This window comes from Gracilinanus agilis, chromosome 1 (assembly GCF_016433145.1).
Source record: "Gracilinanus agilis isolate LMUSP501 chromosome 1, AgileGrace, whole genome shotgun sequence".
Classification (NCBI taxonomy): Eukaryota; Metazoa; Chordata; class Mammalia; order Didelphimorphia; family Didelphidae; genus Gracilinanus; species Gracilinanus agilis.
The window spans coordinates 169,314,732-169,336,122 of record NC_058130.1 but is presented as its reverse complement, the minus strand read 5'-3'; the positions used below and the strand labels follow the sequence as shown (position 1 = coordinate 169,336,122).

General features: G+C 41.1%; 1 protein-coding gene across 1 annotated transcript in view; it reads left to right on the top strand.

Annotated features, from left to right (window-relative positions):
- GGA2 (golgi associated, gamma adaptin ear containing, ARF binding protein 2) overlaps positions 1-21,391 on the top strand; it is a 49,022-nt gene that overhangs the window by 2,365 nt on the left and 25,266 nt on the right. The window contains exons 2-6 of the mRNA XM_044678238.1: positions 5,249-5,314; positions 6,100-6,245; positions 6,927-7,408; positions 19,160-19,244; positions 20,404-20,479. Of these exons, the coding sequence (XP_044534173.1) occupies positions 5,249-5,314; positions 6,100-6,245; positions 6,927-7,408; positions 19,160-19,244; positions 20,404-20,479 (855 nt within the window). The remainder of the gene's footprint in view (positions 1-5,248; positions 5,315-6,099; positions 6,246-6,926; positions 7,409-19,159; positions 19,245-20,403; positions 20,480-21,391) is intronic.

Here is a 21,391-nt window from a genome sequence, read left to right as displayed (position 1 = left end):
TAGAGAGCATTGTTCATCATGTCCCTTAGAATTGTCTTAGATCATTGTATTGCTGAGAATAGATAAATTATTTCCAGTCGATCATTATACTATATATATATATATATTTTTTTTTTTTAAACCCTTACCTTTGTCTTGGATTCAATACTGTGTATTGGTTCCAAGGCAAAAGAGTGGTAAGGGTAGGCAATGAGGATCAAGTGACTTGCCCAGGGTCACACAGCTGGGAAGTGTCTGAGATCAGATTTGAACCTAGGACCTCCCATCTCTAGGCCTGGCTCTCAATCCACTGAGCTACCCAGCTGCCCCCATCATTATACACTATTGCTGTTACTATGTACAATGTTCTTCTGGTTCTGTTCACTTTGTTCATGTAAGTCTTTCCAGATTTTTTTTGAAATCATCCTGCTAGTAATTTCTTATAGCACACTAGTATTTTATTACAATCATATAGTAAAACTTGTTCAGCTATTCTCCTGTTTATGAACATCTCCTCAATTTCTAATTCTTTGCTATAAAAAGAGCTGCTATAAATATTTTTATACAAGGAGAACCTTTCCCCCTATCTTTGATCTCTTTGGGATATAGACCTAGTATCGTTGGGTCAAAAGGTATGCACAGCTTTATAGTCCTTTGGGCATAGTTGTTTTTTTAAACCCTTATTTTTGTTTAAAATTGATATTAAGTATTGATTCCAAAGTAGAAGGGCTAGGCAACTGGGGTTAAGTGACTTGCTCAGGTTTATACAGCTAGGAAGTATCTGAGGTCAGATTTGAACCTAGGACCTCCCGTCTCTAGGCTTGGCTCTCAATCCACTGAGCTACCCAGCTGCCCCCCAATACAATTTTTAATAATCATTTTCTGACATTTTACAATCCATGTTCTCTCCTTCCCTCCCTCTTACCTTTTCCCCTTCCCCAAAGAAGGCAGGTAATATGAATGTAGGTTGTACATGTGTTATCATACCATACATATTTCTATATTTGTCATGTTGTAAAAGAATTACATATTACTTACACTAGAGGAAAAATTCATGGAGGAAGTAAAGTGAAGAATGGCTTGCTTCAATCTGTATTCGGATTCTGTCAGTTCCCTCTATGGCAGTGGATAACCTTTTTTGTCATGAGTCCCTTGGAGTTGTCCTTGGATCCTTGCAATGCTGATAGTGATGAAGTCATTCACAGTTGATCATGATACATTATTACTGTTACTGTGTACAACATTGTCCTGGTTCTGCTTACTTCACTTTGCATCACTTTCTAGAAGTCTTTACAGGATTCTGAATCATCTTGTTTGTCATTTCTTATGGCATAAGAGTATTCCGTTACAATCATTTGCCACAACTTATTCAGTCATTCCCCAATTGATAGACATTCCTTTGATTTCCAGTTCTTTGCCACCACAAAAAGTGCTGCTAGGATACTTTTGTACAAGTGGGTCCTTTCTCCTACACTATGTTGATTCTTACGTGCTTCCTCATTTGAGATAATTTATCCCTGGCATTCTCTCCTTTCCTCTTTTTCCAGTGTGTTCCTCTTTCTTATCCCTTGATATTTTTTTTTATATCATCTATCATATTCAACTTATTTCCTGCTCTCTATGTATGTTCCTATTCACTCCTTAACAGAAATAAAATTCTTAAATATCTTCAGTACTTTAAATATCCCAAGTACCTAGATACCTTATCATAGATATCTTAAGTATCTTAGTTATCACTTTCTTCTATAGGATTGTAGTCAGTTTAACTTCACTGTTTCCCTTGATTACCTTAAATATCTTAATTACTTTATCTCTTGAGGTATCTTAAGTATCTTAGAATCTGCAGGAATGTGATCAGTTTAACTTTACTGAGTGCCTTGAGAATTTTTTTTTTCTGTGTACCTCTTTATGTTTCTCTTGAGTGTTGAATTTAATCACAGAATTTTCTTTTCAGCTCTGGTCTTTAGTCAGGAATGCCTGGAAGTCCTCTATTTTATCAACTCTGCATTTCTTCCCCCTGAGTAGAATGTTCAGTTTCACTGGGTAGATGATTCTTGGTTATAGTCCTAGATCCTTTGCCTTGTGGAATAATATATTACACACCTTGCAGTCCTTTAATGTAGAAGTTGCTAGGTGTAATCCTGATTATGACTTCAGGTTATTTGAGTGAGATAGAACTTCCTGCTGTCCTTCTATCTTTTCTTTGGCTGAAACCCTGATTCACTCTATGTTCCTTAATCTGCCATCTTGTTTGCCAGAGGTGGAAGTCATCCCTAGGTGTCTTTCCTTAGCTCTTAATTGATTTTGGTGAGTTGAGAGATTAAAAAAATTTTTCAGAGCTGGAAAAGGCCATTGATATCATTTAGTCCAACCTCATTTTATAGATGAGGAAACTTAGACCCAGAGATGTTAGGCAATATCATGCTCAGGGTCCCAAAAGAATGTGCAGGCCCAGAAACAAAGGAAAACCCTTTAGAAAAAAAGGCTCCTCATTGACTTATTTTTCCTGAAAACTCACCAAATTTTGAATTATAACTTTTTTTAATAACTCAAATATTTAATGTTTATATATTTTCCCCAAAACTTGCAAATTAATTTCAAAAAACTATATGTAACTCTGAAAATCTTTTATATTCTAGGACTGCCAAGTTACATTTTAGGAGGCAGGAGAAGAGATATCAGACATAGCTTTGAGTTTCTACCCGGAAACCTGGGGAAATATCTCTTCTGGTCTGATTAAAATTAGCATCAACTCCCCACTTGTCAGTAAGCTGGCCACAGTGTATCAAAGAACAGATAACAGGAAAGGGAAGGAATAAATGTATATTCTGTATCAAGTAACTTCTGTAATCCCTTTCCCCAAAGATTCCACAATGAGTTACCAAAACTGTCATTTGGAATCCCCTGGAAAAGGCTTCTTAGGGTGGGTTCCTTCTTGAAATGCTCCCATTGTGTGGAGCACAATGCCCTTCCTTCTTTGAAGGATCATAGATTTAGGGCTGAAAGAGATCTTATAGTCCAGCCCTCTCATTTCTGGAGGAAGAAATCAGACCAAAGTGGTTAAGGGCTTTGCCACCAAAAGTCATACATGAAGTAAGAGAGTCACAAGTCCTCTGAATCCAAATCCAGCTTTCCTCTACACTAGGGCTGACCCTGAAGCAGGATCTTGGTGTCATTGCTACAATGTGATAATGTCCATCTTTCTTTGGAGATTTTCTTATATCAGATTTATTTTTTTTGGTGACACACTGGTCCTGGAGTCAGAAAGACTGGAATTAAAATTTTACTTCAGACACACAGACAGCTGTGTGATCCTGGACAAGTCATGTAAGTGCTTCATTTTTCTCAACTATAAAATGGGGATAATAGTACCTATTTCCCAAAGTTGTTGTGAGAACCAAGTGAGGTAGTGATTGTAAAGTGCTTTGCAAACCTTAAAGTGATATATAAATGCCATTTATTATTATTACTATTAATCCATCCTTCACAAAAGAGACAAAATAATGCTCCTGAAGTTTCCCCCTCCCCCAAAGTCCCAGGAGGTGTCTCTTGTTCAGTCATTTCTGTTGTATTTGACACTTCCTGACTCCATTTGGGGTTTTCTCGGCCAAGATAATGGACTGGTTTACCATATCCTTCCCTAGCTCATTTTACAGATGAGGAACTGAAGTAAACAAGATGGGAGTGACTTGCTCAGGGTCATAGAGCAAATGAGGCTGGATTTGAACTCAGGTCTTCCTGACTCCAAGGCTGTTACTCTCCATTGTAGCATCTACCTACATTTAAGTGCCGTTCAGATAAAATAGTCACCTTAATTGGACCTGTGGACAGTTGGCTTAGCTTTTCTACACTTAATTCACCAGCAAAACTGACTAACAAGTTTTTGCCTGATTTCAACATTCTATCCTCCCACAGCCTATCCCCTCCCTTTCCCTGGGAAAAAAACCTGTCCTTACTTCTGCTCTTAGAATCCTTAGTTTCCTAAAGCTCAGGTTCCATCTACTCCAAGATTTTCTTAATTATTTTCTTCTTCCTTAACTTAATTTGTATTTCCCTTACCTTTGTAGGCTGTGCTTATCATTAGAATGTAATCTCCTAAAGGGCCAGGATTTGATTGGATTTTTTGTCTTTGCACCTTTGGCTCATTGTACACTGACAAGAAGTAGGCTTTGTAGGTTTGAATTGAATAGCCTGGAGAAGAGACACAGAACTGTCAGGACATCATGGCTATCTTCAAGAATCCAAAGGGACTCTACAATTTAGAGGAGTAGGACTGACGTGCTTGAACCCAGAGACCAGAAGCAGCAGTGGATGGAAGTGAAACATTTCAGTTCAATATATGGAAAAATATAATAAACATTAGAGCTGCCTCAGAATGGACACTTATCTTTGTAAGAGTGATTTCCCTTAGAACACTGACAGGTGTTTAAACAAATACTAGATGACTATTTATTGGGAATGTTGTACAAGATTTGGGTAAGAAGTTGTACTAGATAATCTCTCTAGTCCCCTCTATTTTTTTTTTTTTACCTTCTGTCTTAAAATCAATACTAAATATTGGTTCCAAGGCATTAGGGTAGTAAAGGGTAGGCAATTAGGGTTAAGTGACTTGCCCAGGGTCACATACCAAGGATGTGTCTGAGTCCAGATTTGAATCTAGGATCTGTCTCTCTCGACCTAGATTTCTATTTACTGAGCCACCTAGCTTCCCTTCTAACTGAGCTACCTGTCTCTTCTAATATTAAAAAAGTTCTAAAAATTGTTTCAATAAAGTTTATTTGGGGGGGTTCTTTCTCCTCATTTCCCCCTAGCTCTTTTTCTAGAAATAAATATTTATGTTTGACATGGCATGAAATTTAGAACACTTCATAACTGTTTAAGTGGTTCCCAAACTTTTTTGGCCTATGGCCCCCTTTCCAGAAAAAATATTACTTAGCCCCCTGGAAATAAATTTAAAAAAAAATTTTAATAGCAATTAATAGGAAAGATAAATGCATCTGTGGCCATCACCGCCTCCCTGGATCGATGCAGCACCCAACAGTGGGCGGTAGCGCCCACTTTAGGAATCACTGAACTATAGTGTTAGTGATTTCTTCTGTTCTCAGATTTTTGTAGAATATAGACTATATTTAGAACATAGAAGCCTCCTTCTGTATTGCCAAAAACCAAGTTATTAGATTCCATAAAAGCAGAGTAGCCCCATTATAACAAACCATTTCAAAAGATCTCTTATTTCATTGATGGGAATGCACTCCCATTGCTGACACAGATTGCAGATACCCCACACATCAGTAACTGGCTTGTTGAGTTACTAAAACCAAAAATTCACCACCAGGTATGCTACAGACCTTCTAAGGAGTCTCCAAACTTAGCCAGCCAGGACCTTGGATATCTAGTCTTCTCACTGTAGAAGCAGAGCTATAGCTTCTAGGACAAATTCATTTTTGTGTTGGGAGAAGAGGTCTAAGGTTAGCTACCCTCTTTGTGTGTCTGAGGTAGATAGGAGAGGAATATGAGAGGGTAAGGAGGTGAAACTGGGACTGGGATACAGAAGACCAATCACAGGGCTGAACTGATTAGGCAAGAAGGGAAGTAACTGGAAAAGTCACAGGACACGGACAGTATGGAGTGAATTTTATTTTTAATTTTTAAAATTTTATAATAAAAGATTTTTCCATGGTTACATGATTCATATTCTTACTCTACCCTCCACCCTCCCCTACACTCCCTCTCCCAGGCAACAGGCATTTCCACTGGTTCTTACATGGGTCATCGATCAAGACCTATTTAATGGAGTGAAGAGGGTAGGTGGCTGCTGAATAATGGTGGTTAAGAGCTTTTAAAATGGCTATTGGGATCAAAATATGAGCTAACAGCGCCTGGTCTTATGTATCAGGAAGTATGAGAGAAGCAGCCATCCCCGAAGAGGAAACTGAGAAAAAAACAAGGTTTCTTGAACACCAGATGGCAGGATTCTATCATTGTGTTTGTATACATTAACATTATTGATGCCTTTTCATTGTATATCACCATATTTGTTTGTAAAGTGCTCAGCATGGTGCTCACCACATAGTAGGCACAATAAATGATTATTCCCCCCCTCTTCTCTTTTCCCCTAAGTCTTCTCATCTCACAAAGGGAGAAAAAGTTAAGCAAAACTACCTGGGCACAAAGAATGAGTTTGACAGCTTCTGCAACCGTTCCAAGCCCAATGTTACCTATCTCTCCAACAAAAAGAGAAACCACACCTCTTTTTCAGTGGACCTGTGGGTTGGGGGGCAAACATGACCTTTCTTTAGTTCATTTCTTAACCTTTTTTGTCATAAACTTTTTGGCGATCCAGACAAGGCAGTGGGCTTTAAAAAAAAAAGTTTTTAAATGCATAAAATAAAACACAAGATTACAAAGGAAACCAGAGGTTATTAAGAAGAAAGATGCAACTTTTCTCCCTAAACAAGTTCATGGACCCTCTGCAGCCTACAAAGAAAGGAGGACCCAGATACCCCTTGCCCTAGGCTTTGTTGCTGCTAGCCTGACATTCAGCAGACCTGAGGTTGAGATGGGATTAGACATTTTTAGTCAGTGTTAGCAGCCTGGGTCTGCCTAATATTGGATGTGATCCTACTGTGCACTCAGTACAGTTTATCAGATTCCATGTGTGTCCCATTCGAGGGTTTCTGGTAGCAAGTTTGGCTTCTAAGATTGTTCCCACAAGCTGATGACCCTAGTGTCTGAGGGGCTGCTGCCAGTGTGACCCCTTATCGGTTTTTTTTTTTTCCTCAAAGCCAGTCTGGAAGGGGTAGCTAGCTAACACGGCGAATAGAGCACCAGACCTGGAATGGGGAGGAAGTGGATTCAAATATGACCTCAGTCATTTCTCAACTGTGTGACTCTAGGCAAGTCACTTAACTAACTCCCAATGCCCTGCCTTCAACCTTCTGCCTTAGAGTTCTTACTAAAACACTAAGAAATTTGGAGGCAAAAGCCAGCCTAGAAGCTGTCAGGAGGACACTGGCTCCTGGCCTTGAGGGCCCCGGGCCGGGGCCGGGCCGAGGGGCGGGGTGGGGGGGAGAGGAGGAGGAGGAGGGGATTCCCGGGCTTGGGGGGAGGTTCACGTGTCTGGGGCCGCGACCCGTCACGCGCTGCCCGCCCCGGGGTTGCCGCGTCACCAAGTTCCTTAAAACGCTGGGACGGCGGCGCCTACACCTGACGAAGTCGGGGAAAGCAGCTAGATGGCGGCGGCCGCCAAGCCAGGGTCAGAGCCCACGGGGGTGGCAGCGCTGGAACTGTGGCTTAGTGAGTACCGCGCGGCTACGGGAACTCCTGGAGGGGACGCCCTTCTTTCCAGCCCCCGCGCCAAGCGCCTGCCCTGCGCGGTGTCTCCGGACCTCGCTCCGCGCGCCTGACGCTCGGGGCTTGTGCCCACCCGGTGCGTACCGGACAGAGCCGCCCCGGCCGAGTAGGGCCCGGGCAGCGGTCGATCCTTTCCCTTTCTCTCTTAGTTCGTAGCTCCTGGATCGGGGCTGGGAGGCGCCGCCCCGCCTCACTCCACTTCGCCGCTTCGGGGATCCCTGGGACACTCAGGTGCTGGAGACCGGCGGACCCTGGCCTAGGGGGGCATGCCTGCGCCCCAAGGCCGGCTGCCTAGGGTTCTCCCTCAGTTGCACCCCGGTAGCCAGAAGTTAGAATTGTTTGCCTTTTCGGTCCCGGAATATCAGGTCGGGGGCTTGAGGTGGGGTGGGAGAGCCGTGGGCTGGCGGGGCAGTGAGCAAAGCTCCAGGGTTATTTATTCGAGACTTTTAGATGCCCACACCCGGAGCGTTTCACTACTCTGGGTATTCAGTAATTTGAATGTTTTTCTCAACATCACCCTCACCACTTCGCCCCGATTCCTTTCGATGGGGTGAGTCAGCTGAGTGCAAGCAGCCTCTCTTCCCCCTTTACAAGGGCCCCGAGGCTTTTGTGATGGCATTTTGTAAATCCCTAAGGAGAAAGGCTGGAGCCGTGGGGAGTCCGGATTTTTCCCTTGCTGCAATTATAGGCTTGATCTTTGATTTTGGGGCCACTCAGCCCTGAGGAATTGGGGATAGTTTAAGGACCTACTCATGCCGACTCTAAGGAACCTAGGGTGTGTGGACCAAGGGAAGGTCAGGATACCTGTAATTCTTAAAACTTTGAGTAACAATTAGACCTTCAAAGAACTTTCTGATATCAGAAAATTGGGAAATAGACTTTGGAACTTGGCTTCAGTTGTTTGTAGAGGTTTTTTTTTTTTTTTTTTTTTTTTTTTTTTTTGGGGGGGGGGTACATATTGGATTAAATGGCTACTAAAGCCCCTTCCAATTCAGAATTTGTTAGATTATGTTAACACCCCCCACCCCCAACTCCCCTTGCCCAAGGTCACATCTATTTGGGAGCAGATCTAGTGTTAGAACACAGGCTTCCTGATTCTTAACTATCAAAGTTAAATGTCACCTCTTTCCCATAGCAATTAAATTTAAATAGTTTTAGGATTGGTGAATATCTTTCAGACATATAACTTATTAAACAAACCCAGAATGATGAAAATCAGAGTCTAGCCAGAATGCAGGCATTTCTGAGATAAGCATTCTACTTTCCTGGTTGATCTTCCTCTCTTTCAGTGCCAGATTGGAAGAATCACCATATCTCAGAAGTTGGGCTTGCTAGTCCTGGGATTCCCAATGTAACCTTGGGTTGTCTATCTTTGCCCTCTGTAGTACTGGGTGTCAGGAGCTTATTCTGCCTTTCCCCTCTCCCCCACTTCACATCTCACCTTCAGGCAGAAGTAAAAGCTTGGTATGCCAGGGGAGGAGAGACCAGAACTGCTTTATATAGTTTATTATGCAGCCACTATATAGGGTACTGGTGTTTTGCTTAATAGCAGATACTGACTTCTTATCCTTCCAACTCTGAAGCTTAGCCTCAAGATCTGAGCATGATTGTTTACCAAAAGAATCCCTTTGGGTCTAGCAAAATTTTGTTATTTTGATACTTATGATCTGTAATCTAGGAACTTGAAGAATATGAGAGTAGCAGGGATTTTATAGGGTCATTTTTTGGAAAGTAGTTTTTGAACTGTCATGGTGGCACATGCCTGTAATCCCTGCTATTGAGATGGATGAATCACTTGAACTACATTGGGCTAAAGTTAATCTGGTGTCTTTATTAATATAATGAAAATTTGGTAGCTGGTGGCTACCAGCGAGGAAGGATAAATTGGCCCAAGTAGGAAATGGAACAGGTCAGAACTTCTTTGTTAATCAATAGTGGGCTCCCATACTTAGGTGGCTGCTGCCCTTCCAGCTTGGGTTAGATATGTAGACTCAGTCTCCCTCTCCACAAAATTTGGAACTCATTATCTCACAATATAAGCCATTTCATTTTGGGCTGACCCTAATCATAAGAATTTTTTCCCGTCTGGTCTGGACCTGTGACTTGATCTATGTAGGGAACTCCTATGAGGAAACTCTACAGAGGGCAACTGTTCAGTAGCCTTGAATCTTAGAGTTGCTTGGGTCAGTGAGAGGTTAAGTGCCTTGCCCTGAGTCACAGAACTGGTTCCAGAGGCTAGATTTGAATCATCCTTCCAATGGCTGACTCAGAAGCCATCTTTCTTTCCTTGGAAAATTAGATTAGAAAATTGAGGTTTAGAGAGGTTGAGATCTGCTATGGGATAGACATGGGAATCTAAGTGTGGAAAATGAGATTTTAACCCTTGTCTTCTTGATTCAGTGATCATTGTTTTTTTTGTTTTTGTTTTTGTTTCAAACTCTCAAAGATAGAAGGGCAAGGGCAAGGCAAATGGGGTTAAGTATCTTGCCCAGGGTCACACAGTTAGGAAGTGTCTGAGTCCAGATATGAACCCTTTGGTGCTTCATCCTCTAAGCCATCTAGCTGCCCTTGAATATTGCATTTTAAATGATGTTATTTGGATAGGAACTTTTATCCTAGCCTCACTGAAGTTGGTGTGATCCATTTACTGAATGCATACTACTTGTTTGGTAGATTGGCTCTGTGCTTATTTGCATGGACTCTTCCCATGTCCCAGGAAGATTCTTCCCTCTCTCCACCCAGAGTGGACTCTCCATGGAGTCTATATCAAGTTAGTTTCTTTGCTCTCTGATAGCTATTATGAAATGACTTGACTTTGCTAGCTGGAGCTATGTATGTGATCAAGCAATGGGAGACCAGACACCAAATTGGAAGATTGCCAAGTAGACAAACAATCTTGTCATTTTAACACATCCTTGGGAATAAGAGTTTATATTTTCTAGCAACTTTGGACCACCATTGCCTGCCTACTGAGGAAGAGTCTTAGTGTGGCAGGTTGAGAGAACTGGTGTACCTGGCAGAGTAATTGCTCTCAGTGCCATAAATCCTGATGAGTTAAGAAAACCTTTGGAAGGGAGGGAAACTGCCCCTCCAAAGGGGCCCCTCTGCTACTGCACAGAACTCTGCTTGCCTGGCCTTACCTACTCCTCAGGACCTTTGGGCATCAAGTAAACTTTCTGGTATGCTGCTGTGGGCTAGTCAGATCTGTCTCTGCTACTGTCATAGCAGGAAGACTGAAATCAGGCTCTGATGGAGGTGGATCTTGCTCCTCTGCATCTAAAACTTACCTCCAGGCAGGAGTCACCAGTGGATTGGATCTGGGAAGAAGGACAAAGACTACCCTTAATTGCTACTATAGATGAGGTTTTTAGCCTCAAGGTTAATGGATGATGGGGCCCAAAACTCAGCTGTCTGTTTCTGTCAGAGAAACAAATCTAGACCAACTATCTAGGACTACCCCCTAGCTTTGAAAATTCTCTTATTTCTGTTGGTTCACCTTGGAATAATTGATTGTATCTAAAGGAAACAAAGTCAGGGGATTCTCAGGGGGCTGGAGACTAAGGGGATCCATCCCTGGCTGATGATAAACTTGACTTGATGTGAGCAACAACTTTCTCTTTTTAAGAAATTTTATTTCAAACAGACAGTGGTTTTGATTTTTAGTTTGGATTCTCTTTGCTGAAAGTTTTTGGACCTTGGCACAGAATGTCACCTGCAGGTCTGAATTTGTCTTTTTACAAAACCCCCCAAAACGGAAGTGCCTTTTCCTGTGCTGCTTTCTTTAGATGTTTAGCTTGGACTCTAGGGGCCTCTGTCATTAAAGGCCCACTCCATTTTGCCTGTCTTTTACAAGCTTTAGCAGAGATGATATATTGGGATTAAAACTACACTGTTGGAAGGGATTTTACTGGTAATCTAATCTAGACTCTGGCTTTAGACCCCCAACTCAGTAAATTCCAGTGACTCCTTGTTGCCCCTAGCATTCAAATAGAAAATCTTATTTGGCATTCAGAGCTTTTTGTAACCTAGTCTTCCATCCAGTGACCTTGGCCTCTCTGCTATTCTTTTTTATTGTTTTTAAAAAACAATATTTTTAAATTAACAACAAATTAAAAACAATTTTATTATTTTTAAAAACCCTTTCTTTCTTAGAATTTTTTTTTTTAACCCTTAACTTCTATGTATTGGATCATAGGTGGAAGAGTGTTAAGGGTGGGCAATGGGGGTCAAGTGACTTGCCCAGGGTCACACAGCTGGGAAGTGTCTGAGGCCAGATTTGTCTGTCTTAGAATTAATGTTAAATATCAGTTCTAAGTTAGAGGTTTTGTAAGGGCTAGGCAGTTGAGATTAGTGCTAATGTCTTGTCTTGGGTCACACAACTAGGAAGTGTCTGATGCCAGATTTGAACAGCTAGAAAGTGTATGAGGCCTGATTTGAACCCAGGATCTCCCTTCTCTATGCCTGGCTCTCAATCCACTGAGCCACCCAGCTGCCCCCTCCCCTCCCTTTTTAATAAAACCTTTTTAATGCTATTTTCATTTTAACAATGAAGTGGACTGACTTGTTTGGAAATACTAACCCTAAATAGCCATGGGAGAACTAAAGCAATTTTCCTAAAGAACAAGTCATCCTTGTCATTCTCCCAAGGATTTTAGAGTTGAAGGAATTAAAGAAGATATTATCTAATCCAATTCCCTTATTGCCCAGGTAATGAAATTGGGGTAAGTGATTTGCCCAAGGTCACATGTATTCAAATAGCTGGGTCTGCCTTCAGGTCTTCTGACTCCTTTGTTTTACAAGCTGATTAGGAAACTGAGGCAAAGATGGTTAAATGACTTGCCCAGGGTTATACAGGTAAAAAGGTCTGAGACCAGATTTAAAGAGGAGCCTTCTTAATTTCAGGGCTGGTGATCCATGTCACAGACTGGTTGCCCAGTACAAAAGCAAAATTCTGTCTCCAGTTCTGTTTTTAAAAAGTGTTTTTTATTTTCTATTTGAGACTGGCTCACCCTGTTTCTCCCAGGCTGGATGTATACAGTGGAGAGCCTGATGAAAGTCTTGATGTGCACCATTTCTGATCTGAGTTGTCCAGTGAGCCCACTTCTTCCTTCCCCCCAGACATACTGATACCAGCCCTAGTGTAGGCACCCTCCTAACTGTAGCTCAGAACTTCTGAACTAGATCAAGGGACCAGCTAACCTCAGCCTCCCCAGTAGCAGGGGATCATGGAGGTGTGCAGCCAAACCGAGCAGGGCTATTTCTAATATGTTTTGACCAAAAATTATAAAAATAGATGACATAATCTTTGCTATCAATCAGGCAACTTAAATTGTCAAGCTGGGTAGATATCTCCCACAGGGGAGACAGAAACACTTAATACCATCCTAATCTTAAAGATCAGGGCATTTGGGTGACTCAGTGGAGAGAGAACCAAGCTTAGAGAAGGGAAGGTCCTGGATTCAAATGTAGCCTCAGATACTTCCTAGCTCTGTGATCCTAGGCAAGTCATTTAACTCCATTTGCCTAGTTCTTACTGCAAGTCTGCTTTGGAACCTATACTTAGTATTGATTCTAAAACAGAAGGTAATGGTTTAAAAAAAACCCCCAATCCATGGGGGTTTATAGATGGGGGTATTAGTGTGTACTAAAATGGCCTTTATGGAAAGATAGGTAGCTAGGTGGTGCCAGGGCTGGAGTTAGGAAGATCTGAGTTCAGATACAAAATAGTCCACATAGGAAGCGAAGTGCTACAATGATTAAAATGAAGACATGTCTTCTGTAGTTCTAATCCGTGTGACTCTGGTCCCTGTTTGCCTCAGTTTCCTTATCTATAAAATGAGCTGGAGAAGGAAATGACAAACCTCTCCAGGATCTTTGCCAGGAGAACTTCCATTAGGGTTAGAAAGAATTATGCCTGAACCAGAGACACCCAGGATTGAACAACAGTATTTGGGTTAGCCAGGAGGAGATAGGAAGGAAGTAGGGAGAAGTCCCACTTATATCTTGAACAAAATCTTGGAGATAAGATTTTGCAGGGTCTAAAAAGAGGGTGTGTATTTGTCATCCAACATTTATTAAGTGGATACTATGAGCTGGGAATGTAGTGAAAAGGGAAAAAAACAACAACAATCCCTCTCTGCCTTCTAGGAACTCACATTCTAAGGGAAGAAGACTAGGGGCACACAACATGCTGAGTAGTAGGAAGATAATCTGACCATAGTGGGTAGGAAAGACAGGACTCCTGTAGAAAGTAAATATTTGGGCTGAGGTTGGAAGGAAACCTGGGAAGCCGGTTGATGGGAGATAATTCCAGATGTGAGACTGCCTCAAAAGTCAGAGTAGGAAAAGCATCAAGAAAGCAAGTGTCTGGATGATAGAATATGTGGAAAGGGGTAAATAGTAAGACATTTGCAAATAGAAGAAGGGGCTAGGCTATGAGGGGCTTGAAAAGGCAAACAGAAATGTGCATTTGATAATGGGAATCTACTGGAGTTCAGTGATTAGGGAGGTAAAATAATTAGATTGTACTTGAGGAAAATCCCTTTGACATCTGGATTGAAGTAGAGGGACACTTGAGGCAAAGACCCACCAAAAAGCAATTAATTAAAATAGTTCAGACAGAAGGTATTAAGAACCTGTACCACATTGGTGATTTATGTGTATGGAGGAAAGGAAATCTGTACAGGACAAAACCTAGATTAATGGGAGAAAAAACTGGAGAGCGAGTACCATATTAGGATATGCCAGATGGTAGATTTGGTACATTAGGGGTATAGTGCAGAGGTGCAATCAACCCCGCAAAATGCTAACTGCAGAATTTCTGGCAGTTAAGAGGGCTTAGAACCCTGACTAAGGGCAGTTGATCCCTGAGACCTGGACAGAGTGGTGGGGGCAACTGAGCTCGGCCTTCGGGCTGAAACCTGGCCTTGAATTTGTGCTTTTCTCTTGAGATTTGTAGTTTAGCTAATTCCTCTGGATTTCCCTGACCTTCCCTATTTCATTCCCCATTTCCTTTCCTGATTTCCTGTGGGTTTTGGGAGAAGGGTGGCTTTTGGGTGGTAGCAATCAAACTTTGAAGACTTAGTTTTCCCCATAGACAAGTAGGGCTTACCCTTGATACAAACTATCTCCTGATTCATTGTTTATTACTTCCCTAACCTTAAAGGCAGCAAAACCTTCCAGGGCTGAGTGAGAGCAGGCTCTTTCTCAGTCCATGACATTCCTGTGTCCCTCCCCACCTGGAGCTTCTCCCTAGGCGGATGTTAGAGAAACCTTGCATCCCTCTGTCCTTTATAATCAAACCCTGAAACTTAATAAACCTTGTTGTTATTTAATCAAACCTTTTGCTTAATCATTGGTTGAACGATAAAAGAGGGTTAAGGAGAGAAAGGAATTGTGTCTCTGGTTCCTGAGGGAGCTGGAGGCGTCCATCTTGAAGGAAGTGGTAATCTCTATACTTCCTCTGAGAAGCCCGTCTATTTCACAGACCCGGAAGAGCCTTGAGACTCTTTCTTTGTGAACTTGAGAAACTGACTGGAAAGCCCTCTAGTTAGTTTCAAACCATTTCTGACTGGCCCTAAACCTTTGTCTGTAGAAGTGCCCTTCCTACCTGGAAGGGTTCAGCCTGTTTCCCTTCAGTGTCCTCTGTCTCAAGCCTGTGTATCCAGTCTGTGTCTCCCTGTTGCAGCTGCCTGCCCAACTAGCTCATCCTCTCCCCTTGCCACTCATTATACTTCATCCATCATCTTATATTTCCCTAAACTCAGCCGTTCCCTTACATCTCTCCTGCCACCTCAATCTACTACCTCCACTATTGCACCCTCCTTTCCCACCTTACTGACCTAGGGACCCACAAACCCCAACCACTTGCTTTATTCCCCTATTACAGGGGGTGGCTGTAAGCTCCAAATAGGAGCTACCCATAGAATTTGTGGACTAGGACAAAAGATGCCATCCTTTGGAAACTAATTAGATGGAAAATCTGATTTTGTATTTATAATGGGTATCATATTTCATGCCTTCACAGTGAATGGGAGAGGGGGAAGGGAAGGAGAGAATTTGGAACTGAAAAGAAAACTAAATTTTAAAAATTAAAAAAAAGAAAGCTAATTAGAATCAACCCCCAAATGGATGACTTTAACCAAATAAATATTAAAATGGATCATTTTTAGTTGCTGAAGAAGATAAAACACTGTCACTATCCATGCAGTCCCTAAAGAGGTTGTTTATAAATGTGTTGCTGAGAAGATGCTGTAGAGCTCCTATCATTTTAAAGCAATCCCACATCTCATCAAGGAGACTCTCTAAATGTCTTGGAATCTTAAAAGAGAGCCATAGAGGCTTTCAGCTTCCTTCTCTATCCCTCTCTCAGACTATGCTGGATAAACACTGTGTATTTGGTAGAAATGAATGTTCTGATCACTAGAAAGATATTCACTATAGTGAGGTCAGGAAAACCTCTCCAGATTCTATCACATCCTTGCTGAAATATTTCAAAGCAATTTTTTTCTGGTTTTCTTCTTAGCATTATCCTATATTTTAATTTTTGAAAAACTGATTTCTTTCCCAAATATGTCCCTTTTTTTTCCCCTACCTTACCTATACATACACATACACATCAACTGGGTCTGAAAGATAATATCTGGAGGTGAATTTTCTCTTTTATTTTGGCTTGGTCCTTTCATTTATACAGTTTATGTTGTTGTTTGTTATACTCATTGGGTTTACTAGCTTTGCTTATTTTACTTTGTATTATCATTTACTATTCTATATTTCTATGTATTCCTATTCATAGTTTGTTATGAACATGCAGTTTGATTTCATTACATTCATGTACCATAATTAATTTAATCATTCACCAATTGATTGAGTATCCAATTTGTATCCAATTTTTTGCTGTCAAAAAAAGTGCTACTAGGAATATTTTGCAATATATGGGACATATTTTCTTTTTATCCTTGACTTCCTTGGGGTATGTGCCTGGCAGTAGAATCTCAGGTCAAAAGATAAACTTTTTGGTCACTTTCTTAGTCATGATGCCACATGAGTTGGACCAGTTCACACCATGGAATACTACAATGTTCATTTCAACCAGATTTCCCTATTATATGGAGGCAAATGCATTTTCCTGGACTTTGCCTCTTCTTAGGGATTGCTTTGATAGTGATAGTGGAAATTGAGTGGAAGAGGGAAATAACCAAGTGACTGACACTTTGAAGGAAGAAGTCACAAAGAATATTGACAAACCTGGCAGAAAAGATAAAGAGGGAGGAATCAGATTATGTATTTAAAGGGTGTAAGGCAATCCATCAAAGGTCATTTGGTTCACCCCTTCATTTTACGTGAGGAAACTGAGTTCCCTAGAGATTTAGTAACTTCTCTTAAGTCATATTTATTTATTTATTTATGATTATTTTATCCTTATCTTTTCTAAAATTTTATTTTATTCCATTAACAAATCTACACATAAATTTCCAAGGTAACAATTTATTTAGTTGACAAGCAATTCCACTGGGTATTATACATGTATTATCACTATTTCCATATTGTTCATTTTTTTAATAGAGTAATCTTTTAAACCAAAACCCCAAGTCATATACCCAAATAAACAAGTGATAAATCACATGTTTTCTTCCGAATTTCTACTGCCACAGTTCTTTCTCTAGACAGAATTGTCCTGGATTATTGTATTGTTGTTAGTAGCAAAGTCTATTACATTTGATCTTCCCACAATGTTTCAGTTACTTCATACAATGTTCTCTTGGTTTTACTTATTTCACTCCATATCAGTTCATGTAGATCAATCATTTCATCATTTCTTATAGCACAATAGTATTCCATCACCATCATATATCACAATTTGTTCAGCTATTCTTCAATTAAGGGGACCCCCCCTCAGTTTCCAATTTTTTGCCATCACAAAAAGCACAGCTATAAATATTTTTGTACAAACAGGTCCATCCCCATTTTTTTCCCTCTTTGGGATACAGACCTACTAGTGGTATTGCTGGATTAAAAGGCATGCATTCTTTTAAAACCCTTTGGGCATAATTCCAAATTGCCTTCTGAAATTATATTTAGTAAATTATAGATTAGAGATTTTTAACCTAGGTCTTTGTCTACTTTACTCTGCTCATGGTAGAGGTTTTCAGTCTTGGAGGAGTTTAAATAGGGCCATTGGGAAGAGTAGCTGATTCAGGTTAGTTCCACAAACATGTCTTTCATTTTGAGGTAACCTCAAGAAACCCAGATAGAATTTTATAGGATACCTCTTTGAAATAATAGTTGTATTTATGTAGCACTTGGTAAAAGCCCTTGCTCATAACCACCCCCTAAAATGGGCAGTACAAGTATTTTACTTCTAAGAAACTTGAGGCTCAGAGGAGTTCACTTGGCTACTGTTGCAAAATGGTAACTAGATCTGACATACCATTCCACATTGGTTGAAAAACTGATAATCTCATGAGGAACAGCTAAATGAAACATAATCCACCTCTTAATCCTCCCATCTCCCCGTAGGGAGGTGGTGGGGCCTACTGGGGAGAATGGCATACCCCATCAGATGTAATTACCAGGTTGACTATTTGTTTTTTCTAATGGGGTCTAATAGCTTAAAATGTTTTATTTATATCTTTTTATTATAATTGTATGTCATCTTCATTTTCCAAAACATCCTTCTTCCCACCCAGAAAGCCATTAGTATTGGGTGTTCTGGTTTGACTTTTTTCTTATAAGAGAGGATCCCATTTCAAGGAGAAGGAACAATATTTCCAGAAGAAGCTGCAATCTACAAACAAAAGATGTAAAACCCATTTGTAAAAGTTATATTAGATCTATGATTTCATTAGAAAAGGGAACTCCTTATATCATTGTAGATAGTAGCAATTTTTTTAAACCCATACTTTCTGCCTTAGTAACAACTTTTAAGACAGAAGGACAAGGGCTAAGCAAATGGGGGTTAAGTGACTTGCCCAGGGTCACATAGCTAGGAATTGTCAGAGACTAGATTTAAATCAGGAACTCCTGCCTCCAGGCCTGGCTCTCTATCTTCTGTGTCACCAAGCTTCCCCGAATAGCAACTGTTCTTTAATTTACTATCATAGAAAGTTACTTAGAGCATCATTTCTCAAGTTTTTTCATTTCAAGACCTTTTTATATTCTTAAAATTATTGAGGACTCCTCAGAGAGTTTTTATTTATATAGATTATAGCTCTTGATATCCAATGTTATACTATCTTAATGCTTTTATGAAAACAGTTTTTGACCTCAAGGATCCCCTGAAAAGATCTCAGGGACCCCCAGACCATACTTGGAGAACCCCTGACCTAGGCTATTTCAGTGTTAATTGACTTCTCTAGCGTCATAGTGTCAGTATGTGTCAGTGTGGTTACACTTTGAACCCAAGTGTTTCTGACTTTGAGACCTCCTTTCTCTCCCCTGAATTATACGTCTTGCTCATAAAAAATATAAAAATGAAATTTCTATCCGAGGGGGAAAAACTTGGCTTATAAACAAAAAAATAGTTGATACAGTGCTTCCTTGAAGATAGAGACTATATATGCCTTTACTGAGGATAGAAACCCACCTGAAATGTGAAGGAGAAAGACACTTATGTCTACCTTCCTGCCAAAAATGAAAGCAGTTTCAGGGCTTTTAATATCTCTGTATGATCACTCCTACTCTAAATCTTAGTGTCTTTCCTTAGCAGCATGCCTTAATTACTTCCCAAAGGACTACTCATTTGTTTCCAGTGGTGTAAGTCTCTACTTCAGACCTGTCATTGTTCCTATTTTTTCTATTTCTCATGCCCCCGTCCCTTTCTTGGCAGATAAAGCCACAGATCCAAGCATGCCTGAGGAGAACTGGTCATGTATCCAATGCTTTTGTGACCAGGTGAATTCGGACCCTGATGGGTAAGATTAATTTTATATATTCTTGTCTCAGTGTCACTTGTAATCTCATATAGACACAGCGATAGATAATGCTTCTGACAATGAGAACCCCTAAATTTCAAAGGGATCAATATTTTGTTAGGTTGCTTTTGGGATGCTCCCTATAAATTGAAGGGAAGAGACAGAGGGGAGGGATTATGATGAGCCAAGAGAAGAGGTGAGATAGGAACCTTCATGAAGATGGTATGAGAAGGCAAGGAAGTTGAGCAAGAGCTAGTGTTAATAAAGGATTATTTACCTTTAAAGGATCAATCTGTCAGATTGCTTTACTGTCTGAACAAGAGGGGAAACAAAGACTTTAGGACTTTTTTACATGTAATTGGGGAAAAAATATTATTTTTAAAAAAGAACAAACAGAACCTGGGTTTGGTTTTGAAGTACAATGGCTTTTTTAAAAAGGGATGAAGGCAGGAAAAGCAAATTAGATTCTAATTGAATGCTACTTTCACTTGTTCTCTGCCATAGGTTTAGATTCCCTGGTCCCTGGTTTTGTAAAATGAAAGGCTGGAGAAAGTCCTTCTCTGAAAAGTCATTCCTAGTCTTGGACCCACCCTCCCATGGAGGCTTCTGCTGTGGCTAGGGTACTTCCTGCTGGGTTTCCCACCTCTGTCTCAGTCACATTATATGCTCATGACACTGAAAGAGGAAGCCCTCCTTTTCCTACTGACTCAGCCTTTTCTGAGGCTCTGTGGGTTCCTTCTCTGGGTTGCAAACAGAACTTAACCTAGAAGCACCCTATCACTAATTCCCAGTCTTGTCTGTTGGAACCATTTCTTTCTTGTTCCTTTTGGTGGAGGGAAATAGTGTGATACACTGTGCTTGAGGGGTGAGCCACCCCAAAACCGTGCTTCCTGTGGAATGTAACAGTGTTCTCACGCCCTCTTCTGAATGGCTTAGAAGGATTTGGCTCCTATCCTCGATGAGATCATTTTTGTATTCCTGGTAGGGGGGAGGCATATGATGGCTGCTGTGACTCTTGCCAGACCCTCTGGGCTTTAGGTCAGCAGTAGTGTCAGAAGATTCTTGTGGAACATACCATGCCTACTCCCCTTTTTTCCCTCTGTCCAGATGGGACTTCTCAGTCCATGCCTAGTCTTGTCTTGTTTCTGTTTATCTTCAGCATATCCCATGCACCTTGGCTGTTGGCCCACAAGATCCAGTCCCCTCAGGAGATGGAAGCTCTTCATGCCTTAACAGTGAGTTGAAGTCTGGTTCTCCCTGCAAGGCCTTTCCCCTCCCCCCTCAACACTGGAGAAAAGGACACTAGAGACTCTGTCTGGTGGCTGATGAGCTCCCCTTTGACTTTCCTAAAGGGATCCATTCAGACTTCCAGGCTATGGGGCAAAGCAGGATGTGGGGGGAGGGGAGGGGAGGTCCGAGCTGAGGCTTCACATGCTCCGACCTGGCTATAGAACAAGACCAAATGCTTCCAAAAATTGGATGAGGGAGGAGAAGGTTCTACTTAATCCCTCCTGATTTGTGGTAGTAGGTGCCATACCAGTCATGCAAGGCAGAGAAAGAAGGCTGGGAAAAGGGAAAGGAAGATCTGTCAGTCAAGAATCTGGGAGGAAGGGAAGAAAGGAAGGAGGGTCATTTGGAGATTCCCTGGATTAGCTAGCTACTCTTAGGGAGAGGCAGGAAAGCCTTGGGCTGGGAGAAACTCAGTCTCAGTAATGTGAGAGGGATGCTCCTCAGAGGGATTCTGCAAAGGGAAACAGATGGACAAAAACACACTTTGCTCACATTTAAACACTTAAGACATGGACCAGCCATTCTTCAACCTCCTATAAAGACAAATAATTATAGGCACGAATTACTCTTTCCTGGATCCTGACTATTACTATTTCCTGGATCAACTCCCATGGAGTTGGTTATCATTTTCATGCAGATGATTCTTAATTTATTTGTCCAGCCTTACCTTCTCTACTGACCTTTCAGCCTTACATCTCCAACTGCCTATTGGACATCTTGAACTAGATTTCTCTTGCAGATGTCTTAAACTCAAGCATGTCCACAACCGAATTCAGGCTCTTTCCCTCCAACTTTTCTGCCATCTTAACTTCCTTATTACCAGTAAAGGTAGCATCCCCCTCCTAGTCCTGGCTCTA